The 14,246-nt window shown below is 51.6% G+C and overlaps 1 protein-coding gene across 1 annotated transcript; it reads left to right on the top strand.

Moving 5' to 3' along the window:
- The first annotated feature begins 2,275 nt into the window (after positions 1 to 2,275).
- Positions 2,276 to 13,936, top strand: TMEM98 (transmembrane protein 98). Its single transcript, XM_021704259.2, has 7 exons — positions 2,276 to 2,364; positions 4,482 to 4,663; positions 5,931 to 6,062; positions 7,028 to 7,061; positions 9,120 to 9,235; positions 11,808 to 11,867; positions 13,146 to 13,936. Exons 2-7 carry the CDS (start codon positions 4,533 to 4,535, stop codon positions 13,351 to 13,353), a joined length of 681 nt encoding a protein of 226 aa, XP_021559934.1. The 5' UTR covers positions 2,276 to 2,364; positions 4,482 to 4,532; the 3' UTR covers positions 13,354 to 13,936.
- The last annotated feature ends 310 nt before the right edge of the window (positions 13,937 to 14,246 follow it).

The raw sequence follows: 14,246 nt of genomic DNA on the forward strand, positions 1-14,246 counted from the left end.
ATTGGAGGGTCTCTCCAGAATAAGTGTTGTTAGTAAAGATAACTTCTTTTAAAAATATTTATTTATTTTAGAGGGACAGAGAGAGCATGAGCCGGGGGGTGGGGAGGGTGGACAGTGGGTGAGGGAGAGAGAATCTCAAGCAGACTCCATGCTGAGCATGGAAACCGATGCAGGGCTCGATCCCATGACCCTGAGATCATGACCTGAGCCAAAACAAGAGTCGGGGGCGCCTGGGTGGCTCAGTCGGTTAAGCGACTGCCTTCGGCTCCAGTCATGATCCCAGGGTCCTGGGATTGAACCCCTCTTTGGGCTCCCTGTTCCATGGGGAGCCTGCTTCTTCCTCACCCTCTGCCTGCCTGCCTGTCTGCCTACTTGTATCTCTCTCTCTCTCTCTGTCAAGTAAGTAAATAAAATCTTAAACAAAAAACAAAACAAGAGTCGGACGCTTAACTGACTGCACCACCCAGGCACCCCACAGAGATAAATTTTATCTGATTGATCCATCTTTAAGGCCTGGCAAACATCTAATCACCAAACATCTCTGATTCTTATTGCCCTGCGACTTACATTCCTTCCCTCTGAAGTCCCAGACCCCTAGCCCCTTCTTAGTTCGGAAGGGGACAGGAATTCTTGCTCCACGAAAGCACTTTAGAGGGTAGCAAAATCACCCCTCAGCTTTCCCGTCCCTAAGTGCCGGTAGTGGGAAACCACAGCTGCTCACTCTGCCAGGCTCTCAACAGAACAGGTGAGCTGTGAATGCATGTGCAGGCATGCTATGCAGTGGGGAAGGTGGTGGGCCAGGAGAGCATTCCTGGGGACAGCTGCCGCCCCTCTCCTACTTATCGTTACTCCCAAATGAATGTGGGTTGCATTTTGAGAGATCTTATGAATTTCCCAGAGAAGCTGGACATCTGTAGGTGTAAGTAAAATTCTTGATTTTTAAAAATGTGGGCAACTGGGCGCCTGGGTGGCTCAGATGGTTAAGCATCTGCCTTCGGCTCAGGTCATGATCTCAGGGTCCTGGGATCGAGTCCCGCATCGGGCTCCCTGCTCCTTGGGAGCCTGTTTCTCCCTCTGCCTTTCTCTCTCGCTCTGTCTCTCATGAATTAAAAAAAAAAAAACTTTAAAAATGTGGGCAACTAGTTTGATGTTAACTGTAAGTCAGAAAAAAAAAACAACAACCCACCTCTGTGGGCTGCATGTGGCTCAGGGGTGACGAGTTTGCAGAGCCTGCATTAAGTTGCCCAGGACCTAGTGTGCATCCTTTGGTACTTGTCACCAATACTGACCTCAGATTGGTTGATTGGGTCTCTGCCTTAAGCCCTAGGCTCTAGTTGGCCTCACTTGGGTCCTGTCTCTTTCTTACAGGGGTAGGAGTTTGAAGGCTAAGGGGAATGACCATCTAGAGCTCATGACTCCTTTTAGAGCATCCTCCTGGGTCACTGGACTCTGGAAAAAAGAGTCGGCCCCAAAAGCCCCAGCCTGTTTCCAGAGCCTGTGGACCTCCATCCTTCAAGGCATCCTGCACCTCTTGGGGTGGGCATCTTTACCCCTGAGGGATGGCCAAGGGATGGCTGTTTGCAGAGTGGGGGCTGTGAAGGAATAATGTGGGTTCCCTTGGGTCCCTAGAGTAGAGTGCGAACAGAAGGGGCAGGACGGCCTGCCAGGGTCCTGTACTTATATGCTTGTCCCTGGCACAGCAACTGTTTGGGGGTGGGCCTGCTGTATGCCCAGTGTGGGTGAGGCTGTAATGAGAACCCTCACTGATTCGCATTTACCCTGGGCCAGGCAGCTCTGAGCATGCCTACAAGTGGCGGCCCCACTTTACAGATGAGGAAACCAAGGCACAAAGAAATGAAATAAGTTGTCCGCAGCTAGCGAGTGGCAAAGCTAGGATTTAAACCACAGTGTGTAAGATCAGACTGGCTTCCTGACCAGCCCACTGTGGAATCCGCTCGGTCTCCGCAGCCCCACCGGATGGCCAGCCGGCAGGGGTGGGGTGGGGGGAGTGGCAAGGACCCGGCGGCCTCCCTCTGCCCGGCCTGGGCTCGGGGAGCGCCTGCTGGGTAGCTGAGTGAGGGCCTCCCTCCGCCCCAACCCCCGGCCTGCCCCCCGGGCCCGGCGGGGACGGCGGCGCCTGGCAGCGGGGGATTTGGATGCGGCGGCCGCCCCCCCCGCCCCCCCCCCCCCCAACAGGGGGTTGGCGCCCGGGGACTTTATCTTGATTCCTTCGGACAGCCCAGCTCCTTCCCGGCATGCCCCGCTCTCAGGAGCCGCCCGCGAGTCCCGCGCCCGGACTTTGCCATCGGCGGGGCCGGGCGGCCGAAGCGCCCCCGGGGATGCGTTCTGCGGCCGCGGCCTGAGGTGGGTGGGCCTCGCCGCGCCCCGGTGCCGCGGGAGCCAGGGGGTCCGGGCGCGCGGGGGGTTGGGGGGGGCGCCCGGAGATTGGGGCTGATGCCTGGGGAGAAGGGGGGCCCCGGGCCGGCCGCCCCTTTGTTGGGGCCGCCCACAAGTTGGGCAAAGTTGGAGCTGCGCGCCTGGGAGCCCTGCGAGCCCCGCGCCGCGCCGGGTGGGGTTCCCTTCCTCCGAGCTGGGTGTCCGGGCGGCTGTTCTGGGTGGTCGGGCAGAGGGGAGGAGGTAGGGGCTTGGGGCTGTTTTATACTGGTGGATTTAGAACCCCATGGAGGAGAAGAGGGTGGGACACACACACACACACCCCAAGAAACCGAGACCTACCCAAGCTTACACAAAGAGGAAGAGTCAAAAACTCATCCTGAAACACACAGAGAAGAAAAACACACAAAGACTCATACAGACAAATCCCGGAGTAAGGTAGCAAAAACTCAGAGAAAGCTCGTCCGCCTCAGAGAAACACACTCAAATGGCCGCGGGAAGAGAGGAAACAAAGCGGGTGGTCTTGGAGGCCATGGCGCAGGGGGAGGGGGTAAGATGTCTGGAGAGGAAAATGGAGAGACACAGAGACAGAGACACAGAAATGAGAGGAGGAAAGAAAAAGGGCTAAAGCAGGTAGCCCTTGAGGAGGGACGGTGTAGAGAAACACACATCTGGAGAAATTGAGGCAGACCCTGAGGATTACCTCTTGCCTTCCCCAACCCCCTACGGGAGATACAGAAATGAAAGAGACCGACCCTAGCCTTCTCACCCTCCTGAGCAAGTGAGTTTGAGGTGGTAGACCAGCTGCTCTGTGGAAGCTTTGAGAAAGCCCTCCTTGGCTTTGAGCCAACCAAGTTGGCATGCTGTCCACCCGGCAAACTCCTACTCATCCTTCAAAACCCAGCTCAAACGTCACCTGCCCTGTGAAGAAGGCTTGCCCAGAAAATGTCATGCAAGTACAGTTATCTCTTGTCTGTGTACCCTGCCATGTGGCATAGACACGGATTTGAGGAGCTGGGGAAGAGGTTGACAAGTGAACAGCAAACATTTGTCCTCCTGCCCACCTCTTTCTCCCTCCTCAAGGTTTGGGGTCCATGTCTTATTTATCTCCAGTTTTCAGAATCCTGCCTAGTGCTTGGTGCCTAGCAGATGACCAATAAATACTTATTGAATGACAACCGGGAACATTTGGACCCTCAGAGACATGTAGTATAGAGTAAGTCCATCGTCCTGGACTCCTAGATCAAAGCCCCTCTTTTGCAGGTGGAGAAATTAAAGCCCAGACAAGGGGAAGAGACTTGCTCAAAGGCACAGAAGTAGGATCCTGCAACGAATACATACTTCTCTGAGGTGCCCTTGTTTCTCTGCCGTAGTCTAAAATAGGTGTGGAAGAACCTCCTGAGTGAAAACAGGCAGTGGGCAAAGAACACTTTAACACCAGTTGTAAGTTTCCAACACTGAAACTGACAGTCAAATCCCTTTCCAGAATTTTTAGAATCTTCTTCCCTCCTTAGAAAGGAAAAGGGAGGTGAATGCCCATCTCACTTTAAGTGGATGGGTTTCTACTTTCTGACTACAGAAACTTGGACAAATTACTTAACCTCCCCGAACCTCAGTTTTCTCAATGGTAAAATGGGGCTATTAATACCTACTTCAGGGTTAACACACAAAGTGCATGGCACAGAGGAGATTCTCAGTAAATGCCATCCTCCCCTTCTTAGGAGGATATTCTTTCATGCACTTGGTGGAGATGTGAAACAATAGTGCTAGTTAAAATGTGTCCTTTTGTCCAGATTTAAAAGGCCATCCTGGTCTGGCAGGTGGCAAACTCTTAATTAAACAAAAGGCAAATTTGGGGCAGGACATAAAATGCATCTTGATTCTATTCAGGCCCTCAGGTCTCTGCAGGTGACTTGGGGGAACCAGGCTTTCTGTGCCCCCCGCCCCCAGCAGGTAACTTGGTCTCTGCAGGTGAATTGGGGGAACCTGGCTCTCTATGCCCCCCAAGGCAGGTAAGACCCCCCCCCCATCCCACTCTCTTTCGCTGCTTCTTTACGAAGGCCTCCTCTGCCCTTGTGTCTTCTAAGATTTAGCGCATGCTGGGGATGTGACGGGGACAGAGGGAGCCCCTCAGAAGCATGGAGACTGTGGTGATTGTTGCGATAGGCGTGCTGGCCACCATCTTCCTGGCCTCGTTTGCAGCCTTGGTGATGGTGTGCAGGCAGCGTTATTGCCGGCCTCGAGACCTGTTGCAGCACTACGATTCCAAGTGAGTGGGCCCGGGGAGGGCAGGGAGCAGAGGTGGGCTCCACCAGGGGCTCCAGCAACCGGAGGAGAGAGGGGCCTAAGAAGTTTGGCACTGGGCAGCTCGAGCTCAGCTTTTTGTCTCTAAAATGGTACTTGAAGGCTTCCTTTCCAAGAGAGACCTTGGAGCTTTAGCGATGTCGTGAGCCTTCTCTGACTCTGTCACTGAGCTAAGGAGAGATTCCCTGAACGTGTTCACCTAGCACAATCCAACCAAAGGCATAGGAACAGAAACCCCATGCCTGCACTCCAGCCACACAGGGAAGCAGCGGATGCTCAATTTTGTGAAATCCCTGCATGGGACGGTCTCCTTATTTGCGCAGATTTCTTCATAATGCATTTTGTGTGCAATAGATTTTATGAGCAAGATCCTATTTTCCATTTAGGGATGGATATTTTAATTGGTAGACCCCTAAGGGACCATGACAACTAACCCTTAGTTTCTCTTACCCTTTTACTGAATCCTATCAGTGTCTCTGTCAGGTGGTGAATAATTTGTAAATGTCCGTTTATATGACCCAGGAAAGCTCTGCTATTGAACGGAAGGCTATGGCGTCTCGTGTTTTAAAGAACCTTGTTGTAAAGTGGGTGTTGTTACTTCTGCCACTTATCCTGTAGAATGAGGAGGGGGTGGGGTTATGCAGACCAACGTCCTTCCAGTCCTTCCCAAGAATGATTCTGCAGACCAGAATCATTGGGTAACAGGAACTTCAGCCTCTCAGTATCGGGTAGGCTTGAAGGGAAAATATGGTTTTTTTTCTTTGTTTTTTTTTTTTAACCTGGGCATGGGGCCCAACGCAGGGCTTGAACTCACGACCCTGAGATCAAGACCTGAGCTGAGGCAAGAGTCGGACGCTTAACTGACTGAGCCACCCAGGCTCCCCAAGGGGAAAATAAGTTTAAAAAGGATGTTATTTTGTGCAGAAGGAACAGCCTTGTCTAATACATTTCTGTATTTATGGCTGTGGTTCTGCTCTTTCTCTTAGTGGTTCATCTCAGTCTGCTTCACTCTTCTTCTTTGCACCCCTGCCTGCCTCCCTGACTCACCTCTAGCCATGTGTCCTGCCCACACTTGCAGTCCCACTAGGGTTAGGTTTGGATCCAGGACATGAGGTCAGTGCTTTAACTTACTAACTTCCTACATCCTGCTGGGGGATACATGGGCCTCAGTGAGGAGAGGGTCAGCAACAGCCACCCATCCTGAAACTACTCTCCTGGGCTTTTCCTTCCAGGCCCATTGTGGACCTCATTGGCGCCATGGAGACCCAGTCGGAGCCGTCTGAGCTAGAACTGGACGATGTGGTCATCACCAACCCCCACATCGAGGCCATCCTGGAGAATGAAGACTGGATTGAAGATGCCTCGTAAGGCCTTAGGGACCGTTTGTTTGCTCCACTCCCCTGAGGATGGCACATGGGGCTTCTGGGTGCTCTTTTCTGGCTTCCTTTGCCAAGCACTACTGGGCATCCGGGAGCACTGGGCCACTTGCTGCTCATTGCCCCAGCATGGAGTGGGGGGTGGGGAATCAGATATGACAGTGTCTGTCCCCCTGCCCCCGGCCCCCATTTTGTAGACCTAAACACTGAGGCCCACAGATGTCTGGCAAAACTCGTTACAAGGTCACCCTGCTGTGCCTGGGTTATCCCTGGGGTGCCTGTGAATTTGGTACGCAGGCTCTACGGATGAAGCCTTTGTCTTCAGGATCCCTCAGGGGTCCCTCTATCCAGCAGGAGCCTCTACATGTTGAGAATTGTATGCTGCTCCGAGCCCTTATCATTCACTGGGCAGATGTGTGGGGGGGCATTATGTGTGGGACACTGGGGCAGTTACTGCAGATATTAAACCGGTGGGAGAGACAGAATTCTACTCATTACAGTATCCAAAGCGAGAGCAGGTCCCTGCGCACAGTGCTGTGGGCATACAGTGTTGGTGATCTCTAGAGCTGCCTGGGATGTGGAGGTGGAGGGGGCTCTCGTGAAGGCTACCACAAAATGGGTGCCTTCTGACCTGGGTTTTGAAAGATGAGGTGGTCACCAGGCTGAGGATAAGGGGAAGGACACCTGGGCTGGAGGGAACAGCGTCAGAAGCTCAGAAAGCATAACTTGACAAGTGAGCGCTACCTGGAAGAGGCAGCTGGACGTGGGCGGGGGAAAGGGAAGGAAAGAAGGTGCCTCCTCATTTAGCTCCTGGAATTGTTCAGTTGAACCTGGAGGCATTCCTGCTTTGGGTGGTGTCCAGGTGGGTCAGAGCTAGATGGGGGCAGAGTTGGTGGTGGGAGCCAGGGGGGCCTCGAAAGAGAAGCACTGACAGATTCTTCTTGTCTCCACAGGGGTCTCATGTCCCACTGCATTGCCATCTTGAAGGTAATACTTCTGATTTCTCATGACGTAAGGGGGGGGTCATCAAAGCACCCCCGTGCACAGACTGTTGAAAGGGATCTTTCTAGAAGGGCACCAAACCATGCAAGAGGCTTTTTAAAAACATGCCTGACACTTGGAATTTCTACTGTTTCTACTCCCTCCTGGATGGTCTGTTACACTTTAGCGCTCTCACACCCTTTCAAAGGTTTTGTCTTACCTGGTCCTCCTAATACAGTGACCGCGTAGGTGGTCACTAGCCACATTTTCACCCATTGGGGAAGTCTGTGTGGCTGCCGAGGGGGAGCGGGGCTCCCCACCCCCTCCCTGGGCACTTTCTTTCATTAACAGAGAGCTCGGCCCTTTGCTCAGCGAGTTGAGTTCCGTGTCTGGACTTCTCCAGTTACTAGAAAGTTCCTCAGTGGCCCTTTCTTGCTGGGACAGTAGTCTGTCGAATGGGACAATCAGTGTTGAAAAATCCAAACCATGAGTACTTGAAGGCAGATTGGTTTTTCTCTAATTCTTGCTGCCTCCACGATTGGGTGGAAAATTGCATCCAATTTGCATTTTGGCTAGGTTTTATAGTTTGGGGTAATTTTTATAGTTTTAGCATTTGTTTTTCAATTCTTGCCTGACAGAATAATAATAATAGTGAAATATTTGGCCAGTTGCAGATATTGTTGTGTTCTTCCTCTCAGTAACTTGGGAAATCACGCATTTATCTTTTTGTCCAGTAATTATTCAACATTTCCAAAAAGACAGCTTTATCATTTCTTCGGTGTCATTCAGTACAACATATGAAAAAGCCTTTTGGGGCGCCTGGGTGGCTCAGTCAGTTGAGCGTCTGACTCTAGATCTCAGCTCAGGTCTTGATATCAGGGGTGTGAGTTCAAGCCTGGTGTTGGGCTCCAGGCTGGGCATGGAGCCTACAAATAAATAAATAAGCTAAAATGTCTTTCATCCCACCTCTCCTTTAGCTGTCTCTCTTGGGGGTCAGAGGAGTGCCTAGTAGGAAATTGTTGTCATCAAGTCCAGGATTATTTAATTCCAAGAAGCTCTTTGGGTGTAGATATGGTTACAGATAGATAGGTCTAATGAGTAAGCAATAATGCTGTATTCCACTCCCGTCTCCCAGCTAGGATGGGTCCTGGCGCTGGGTTTTGTCCCTGTGAGGGCCTATTAGAGAAGGAGGTGACAGCTGAGGTGGGGGATAAGTCAGCAGAAAGGGAGTCCTACTGGATTGGAATCAATGGCCCATCCTGAGTCTCCCATCAAAGGAGAGGCCCTGGGATCTGATGTCCCTTTTGCTTGGCCATGTGCCCTTGGGTCCCTGGGGGCTCTTGGCCTTCTTTCTGCTCTCCTTTCCAGCCCCAAGTATAAGGCAGGTCATGGAACCTACTTGCCAGGGACAGAAGCACATCGAGGTTCTAACATCGAGGTGTGCAAGGGAGGAAACAAAGCTTTTGGGGTGGCCAGCACTGTTGACGGATGGTGACAAAGGCCTCGTGTCATAGTCTTGCGTTTTCCCTGCTTTTTTTGAAGATCCTTTCACCATCGTCCTGTTGACAAACATGCTAAGTATCACCCTAGAAAATTGTTGAACTGAGTCCCGCTTTTGGAGGATGTGCTTCAAGGGAACAGTTGCCCTTTGTCCAGAGGGTGTTTCTGAGGGTGCCCTGCTGGAGAGATTTAACCTTCTGGAAGACTAAACCATGAGATGAAGGAATAGAAAGAGAAAGTAGGTTTTTCCCCTGAAACGAGAAGGTGAAATGAGAGCACATGATTTTTCTTAGACAGATTATTTCAGCTTAGACTTCTCTAAGCTGAAACGCTGACCCTGCTCTGAGGTTCCCACCCCTCCCTCCTCACCGGGCCTCGTTCTCTGCTTTTGCCTCTTCCTCCTCTTGTCTCTGTGTGCTTTTGACTTCAACTTGCCCACTAGGTTAGGGGCCCCGGGGTGTGGGATGGAACCCAAGGCAGGGGCCATATTTGTTTGTGGGAGTGGCAGACACTCTTGGGGGGCTAGGGTACCCCTCATCACCTCTCTCTTCCCTGCTGTGTTAGATTTGTCACACTCTGACAGAAAAACTTGTTGCCATGACAATGGGCTCCGGGGCCAAGATGAAGACCTCAGCCAGTGTCAGTGACATCATCGTGGTGGCCAAGCGGATCAGCCCCAGGTGAGCTGGTGGGCCTTAAGGTCCCCACACTCCACGGGGGGGGGGGGGGGGGGGCGGTTTGTGCGGTAGGGGGAGGGAGGGGTCAGAAGCTGAGGTGACAGGTGGGCCAGGCTCCTTGAAGAAACCACATAGACAACTTTAGTTACTCGTGTGCCAGACATTTACAGAGCATCCAGGAGGGTTTAGATACTGAGAGAGCCAAGCCAGGGTGGTCTCATAAGGTTCCCCCCACCTCCCGCAGGCCCCCTCCAGTCGGCTTTTTGGGGAATTCTAGCATGCGACTAGTGCCGACGCTTCTAGTCCATTCTGCAGATCCCACTGTGGTTGCTTCCTCTCCCTTAGCCCCATACCAGCTGGGGCTGCCTGCTTCCCTCCTTCCCAGGCTCTGGACCAGTAGGCACATTTCCCACTGGTGTCCACCTCTCTGTGCAGTGACCTGCTGGCTATGCCCCACCCCGGCCCTATTTGTACCAGAGACTAGTTTCGGGGACCCACTCCTTGCTACCTCCCTGTCATCCCACTGCCCCAGCCATGGCCCAGCCAGTAGCCTCCAGGACCTGGTGGGTGGGGGTAGGGGAGGTGAAGCCATACTTCATTCAGATCTCCCAAATTCCAGGCTGTCTGCAAAATCCCATGTGGGAGGCAATCAACAACTACACCCCCTCATTTGGGCTTGACTTTGTGGAGAAATAGTCCTTTTCTTAGGGAGAAGGGTGGTACTGAGTTTGTGCTGCCACCTGGTGGCCGGTATGTGGATGTGCCTGAGTTGGGCGTTGGCCCCGCGCGGGCTGTTTTCTCAGTCAGCGGGGTGCCTCCACACCCCTGGTGTGAATGGTGGCCTCGCTGTGAGTTTCAGGGGCTCTCGGTTTCCTGGTTGCATGGCCTCGGGTAGATCACGAGGAACCAGCCCTCTGAAGGAATATGAGAGTTGGTGCACTTGAACTCTGTCCAGGGCGTTCAGTGAGTTGGGAAAGTGGGAGGGAGAGAATCCGGGGGAGGGACTCAGCCCAGAACAGTTGTTGGCTTTCTATGGAGCTGGCCCCGGTGGGTGTAGCTATAGGACTTGCATCAGCCTGGCCAGAAGGCCCTCCAGCCCAGGCTCTGGGCAAGCACCAGGCATTCCACTGGCCACCCATTGTTGGTGGAGACTCTGCACTGCTCATCTCTGCCCACCTTCATTGTGCTTCCCGTGCGGATTAGCCCTGGTGCCAGAGGGAGGGTGTGGCGTGGCTCAGAGGGCACACCTAACCCAGTGCACTCTGGCCCCTCCTACCGAGCCCCTTGGACTACTTCTAGAATGCTCCGTGCCATAATTCAATCCGTGTCCTTGCTTTATCTTTTTGCCTTTACACATCTTTCTACTTCTGGCCGTTTTTTTGTCCCCATTGTTTTTCTTGCTCCATTTATTTCACATAACGTGTTGATAGCATATGAGTTTCGAGGCCAGTGGCTTCAGCTTCAGGGCACTACAGAGAAAGGGGCCGAGAAGACAGCAGCCCACGTTCCTCTGCATGTCCTCACCAGCCCCGAGACAAGAACACTGGAGAGCATCTATTTTCAAGTGCTTTTCACAATCAAACAATGCATCATTATTCTTTCTTCTTGACTATCAAATGGTCCAGGAGCAAGGATTTGGATGAAAATCTGAACCCTGCAAATCAGAATGAATAGTAGTTCCTTTCTGAACTTGGTTTAAAAAAAAAAATTAACCACGGGGCGCCTGTGTGGCTCAGTTGTTAAGCGTCTGCCTTCGGCTCAGGTCAAGATCCCAGCGTCCTGGGATGGAGCCCCGCATCGGGCTCCCTGCTCCGCGGGGAAGCCTGCTTCTACCTCTCTCCCCCTGCTTGTGTTCCCTCTCTCACTGTGTCTCTCTGTCAAATAAATAAAATCTTAAAAAAAAAAAAGAAAAGAAAAGAAAGTCTCATACAAGATTTAAAAAAAAAAAAGAAAAAATTAACCACGAATTGTACTGTAATGGAAAGGGAATCCAATGAAGCAGTTTGAACCCAAATTAAACTTGTAGGGTTTTTTTTAGTGTTCTATATAACTATGTTCCACCATTTTTTAAAACACAATAGTAATAATACTTATAAAAGTTAAAACACTGTAGAGATAGAGTATCTGGAAAGTGAAGGAACCCCTAATTCCACTCCATCCCAATCCCTGGAGGTGACACTAGTGAATGGGGAGTGTTCCTGCACTCTACCCCACTCCTGCATGCCATAGCTTTTGTTTACTCATTTTCATGCAAGCGGATCGGTCAAACCTTTATATAGTGTTCCGCAGCTTGCCTCTTTAATTTAGTAGCATATCTCGAACATCATTCCAGATGTGTGAACTTACACTTTTTAAACTCTGGGGACTTGAAACCAGAAAACAAAATATTCTCTCAACTGAACCAGAAGTCTTTCTGTTTAAGTCTGAGAATGCAAAAGCTGTTAGAGAAGGAATCACCAAAGGTGGGGGCTTGAAGATCAGGAGAGAAGAATCGGGACAAGGAGAGGTAGGAAGGGAGGAAGGAGAAAAAGACAGAAGGAAAGTGAAGTTCTGAAAACGTTTTGCCTCCACACAGAGTGGACGATGTGGTGAGATCGATGTACCCTCCGTTGGACCCCAAGCTCCTGGATGCCCGGTGAGAGTGGTGGAGGGGCCATTCGGCTTCTCATGCTGGAAGCTCCCCGTTTTATCACATCTGTGAGGTTTGCTGTTTGGGTTGCTGTGGAGAGGGCTGTTTTGCTGGGCTCCCAGAGCTACCTGGGCTTTGGGCACCATTCATTGCAGTGTGAATGGTGAGAGGCCTGTGCTCTCCCTGAAACCTGGGATTGGGGAGAGCCAGTCTTAGATTTTGAATTTTTACACTAAAACATCTGGCCGCGCTAAGTCCTATCTGCACCTTCCCTCCCTCCCACTTTCTCCATCGTCTGCCTCTGCTCCTTGGACCCTGGAAGCAGACACACCCCAGCTGTGAGTGCTGCCCAGTCTCTGGGTGGGGCAGGTGGTGAGCAGGGCAAGGGGAAGGAAGGGGACTGGTCAGCTCAAACTGTGCTCACCTTCCACAGGACATACCCGGGACCCCTCGCCTCTCACGATCCTCCCCTAGTACACCGGGCACCCTTAGGCTTTTGAAATTACGTTCCTCTACCAGATGCAAACCCATTAAAAGAAACCAGATTCTTTTGTCTCTCGGATGTATATGACTATTTCCTAGAGCTGTTGTGTGTGATGATTGTCAGAAACACAGTGGCTCACACTGCTTAGGTTGGCTTTTCTGTCCTGCTCTTATTGCTGCCCCGCTGTGTCCCGGGCTGGTACTGTGTGATAGGTTCCCAAATGCATCATGCACACGCACTGTATAAATGATATTCTACAGGGAATCTTCCAATACTGGGAAAAAAAAAACCCACTCCCCCTCAATTTAGTTTTGAATTAAATTTGGTTTTTAGAGTGGTGTAAACCAGCCCAGGGCCTTATTGATTCAAAATCCACAAGGGTTGCCCCAGGCAGGGGTATGTCTAGACTTCTTGTCTTTAAGTGGGCAGCAGTTGGGGATGTGCTCATCCAATTGACTAGATCCAAGCTGTCCCACAAAACACTCATCCAGGAGATGTTCATAGGTGTGCTGCAGAAAATAGGCTCCCCAGTCTTAAATAAGTTAGCAAGCCATGGCACGTTGTATTCTTTCCCGAGAGCTTTATCATGCACGTTTAAGGCCCAGAGAAGGCTTCGGTTAAACCTTGCTGAAACCAGCCATTCCCAGATTTATTTGAGTGTGGAACCATCTTTTCATTACTCCCCAGCCTTTTGGCGAAGGGCCTCCAGTTTGGGGAACACCAGACTAGAGTCTGTCCGTGTGGGCTTTGGTGCAAAATCCCTTCTTTCCCGGGGAAACCGATCCTGTTGCTTTTTCTAGGACAACTGCCCTGCTCCTGTCGGTCAGTCATCTGGTGCTGGTGACCAGGAATGCCTGCCACCTGACCGGGGGCCTGGATTGGATTGACCAGTCACTGTCAGCTGCTGAGGAACACTTGGAAGTCCTTCGAGAAGCAGCCCTGGCTGCTGAGACAGACAAAGGCCTCCCAGGCCCTGAAGGTTTCCTGCAGGAGCAGTCGGCCATTTAGTGCCTGCTGCCGTCCCCGGCTGGCTCCTCGGCTCCTCGGAGCCTTCCATTCCCCCTCCCCTTGCCTCCCGTAGTGTTAGGTGTTCTCCAAGGCTCTGGAGCTGTGTGTGCATAGCTGGTGGCCTCTGTTGCAATTGCCAGTGGTGGCTGGTGAGTGGCAGTTACGGGAAACAACAGGCCCCCTCTGTGCAGAAGAGCTTTAGAAACTGGCGGAGCGTCTGCTTTATTTAGCTCACCTAGTGTTTTCAGGGAAATTGAACCAGCGTCTAAAAATCACAAGGTTTCACGTTAAAATCAGTCTCTGGCCTCTCGTAGACAATCCGAAGCTAAGGCAGCTCTGACATGCATTTTCAGAAGACAATCAGCTGGAACTCAGTAGGAGTTATCTCTTTCCATAGGGCTGGTGCTCTCTTACCCGGTCTGGTTCATTTATTTGTAGTATCTGCCTGGTCCCCGAGGCATCTGGGTCCCCCCCCCCCTTATCAGGTTTGGCTTTGAAAGTGAGCCCCTTCCCTTTTTGTCCCTGTGCCTGCAATTCTACCTAGCTACCACTAGGAGGACAGTAAACTTACACTGAGATTTCGGTCGAGTGAGTGGTTATTGAGTCAAATTCAAATGCATGGGGTGCGGTGGGACGCATTTGAGAACTGAGGATGGAAGAAGAGAGCCTAAGAATCCTGAGGATACCTCGTATGTATGACCCAAAAAGAGATATTGAAAGACCCTTCAGAGTTGGGGCAGAAGTACCCCCATAAAGTAGTTTCCACATGAGCAATGACATCCATGAAGGATGTGTTCCCCTTGCTTTTGAGATCTGTTTGTTCTGCAAGTATTGAAAGATGAGGGGCATTTTTATGACTGGAGACCTCTGTGGGACCTAGAATCACAATGGCA

Source organism: Neomonachus schauinslandi, chromosome 15, assembly GCF_002201575.2.
Source record: "Neomonachus schauinslandi chromosome 15, ASM220157v2, whole genome shotgun sequence".
NCBI classification, from domain to species: domain Eukaryota; kingdom Metazoa; phylum Chordata; class Mammalia; order Carnivora; family Phocidae; genus Neomonachus; species Neomonachus schauinslandi.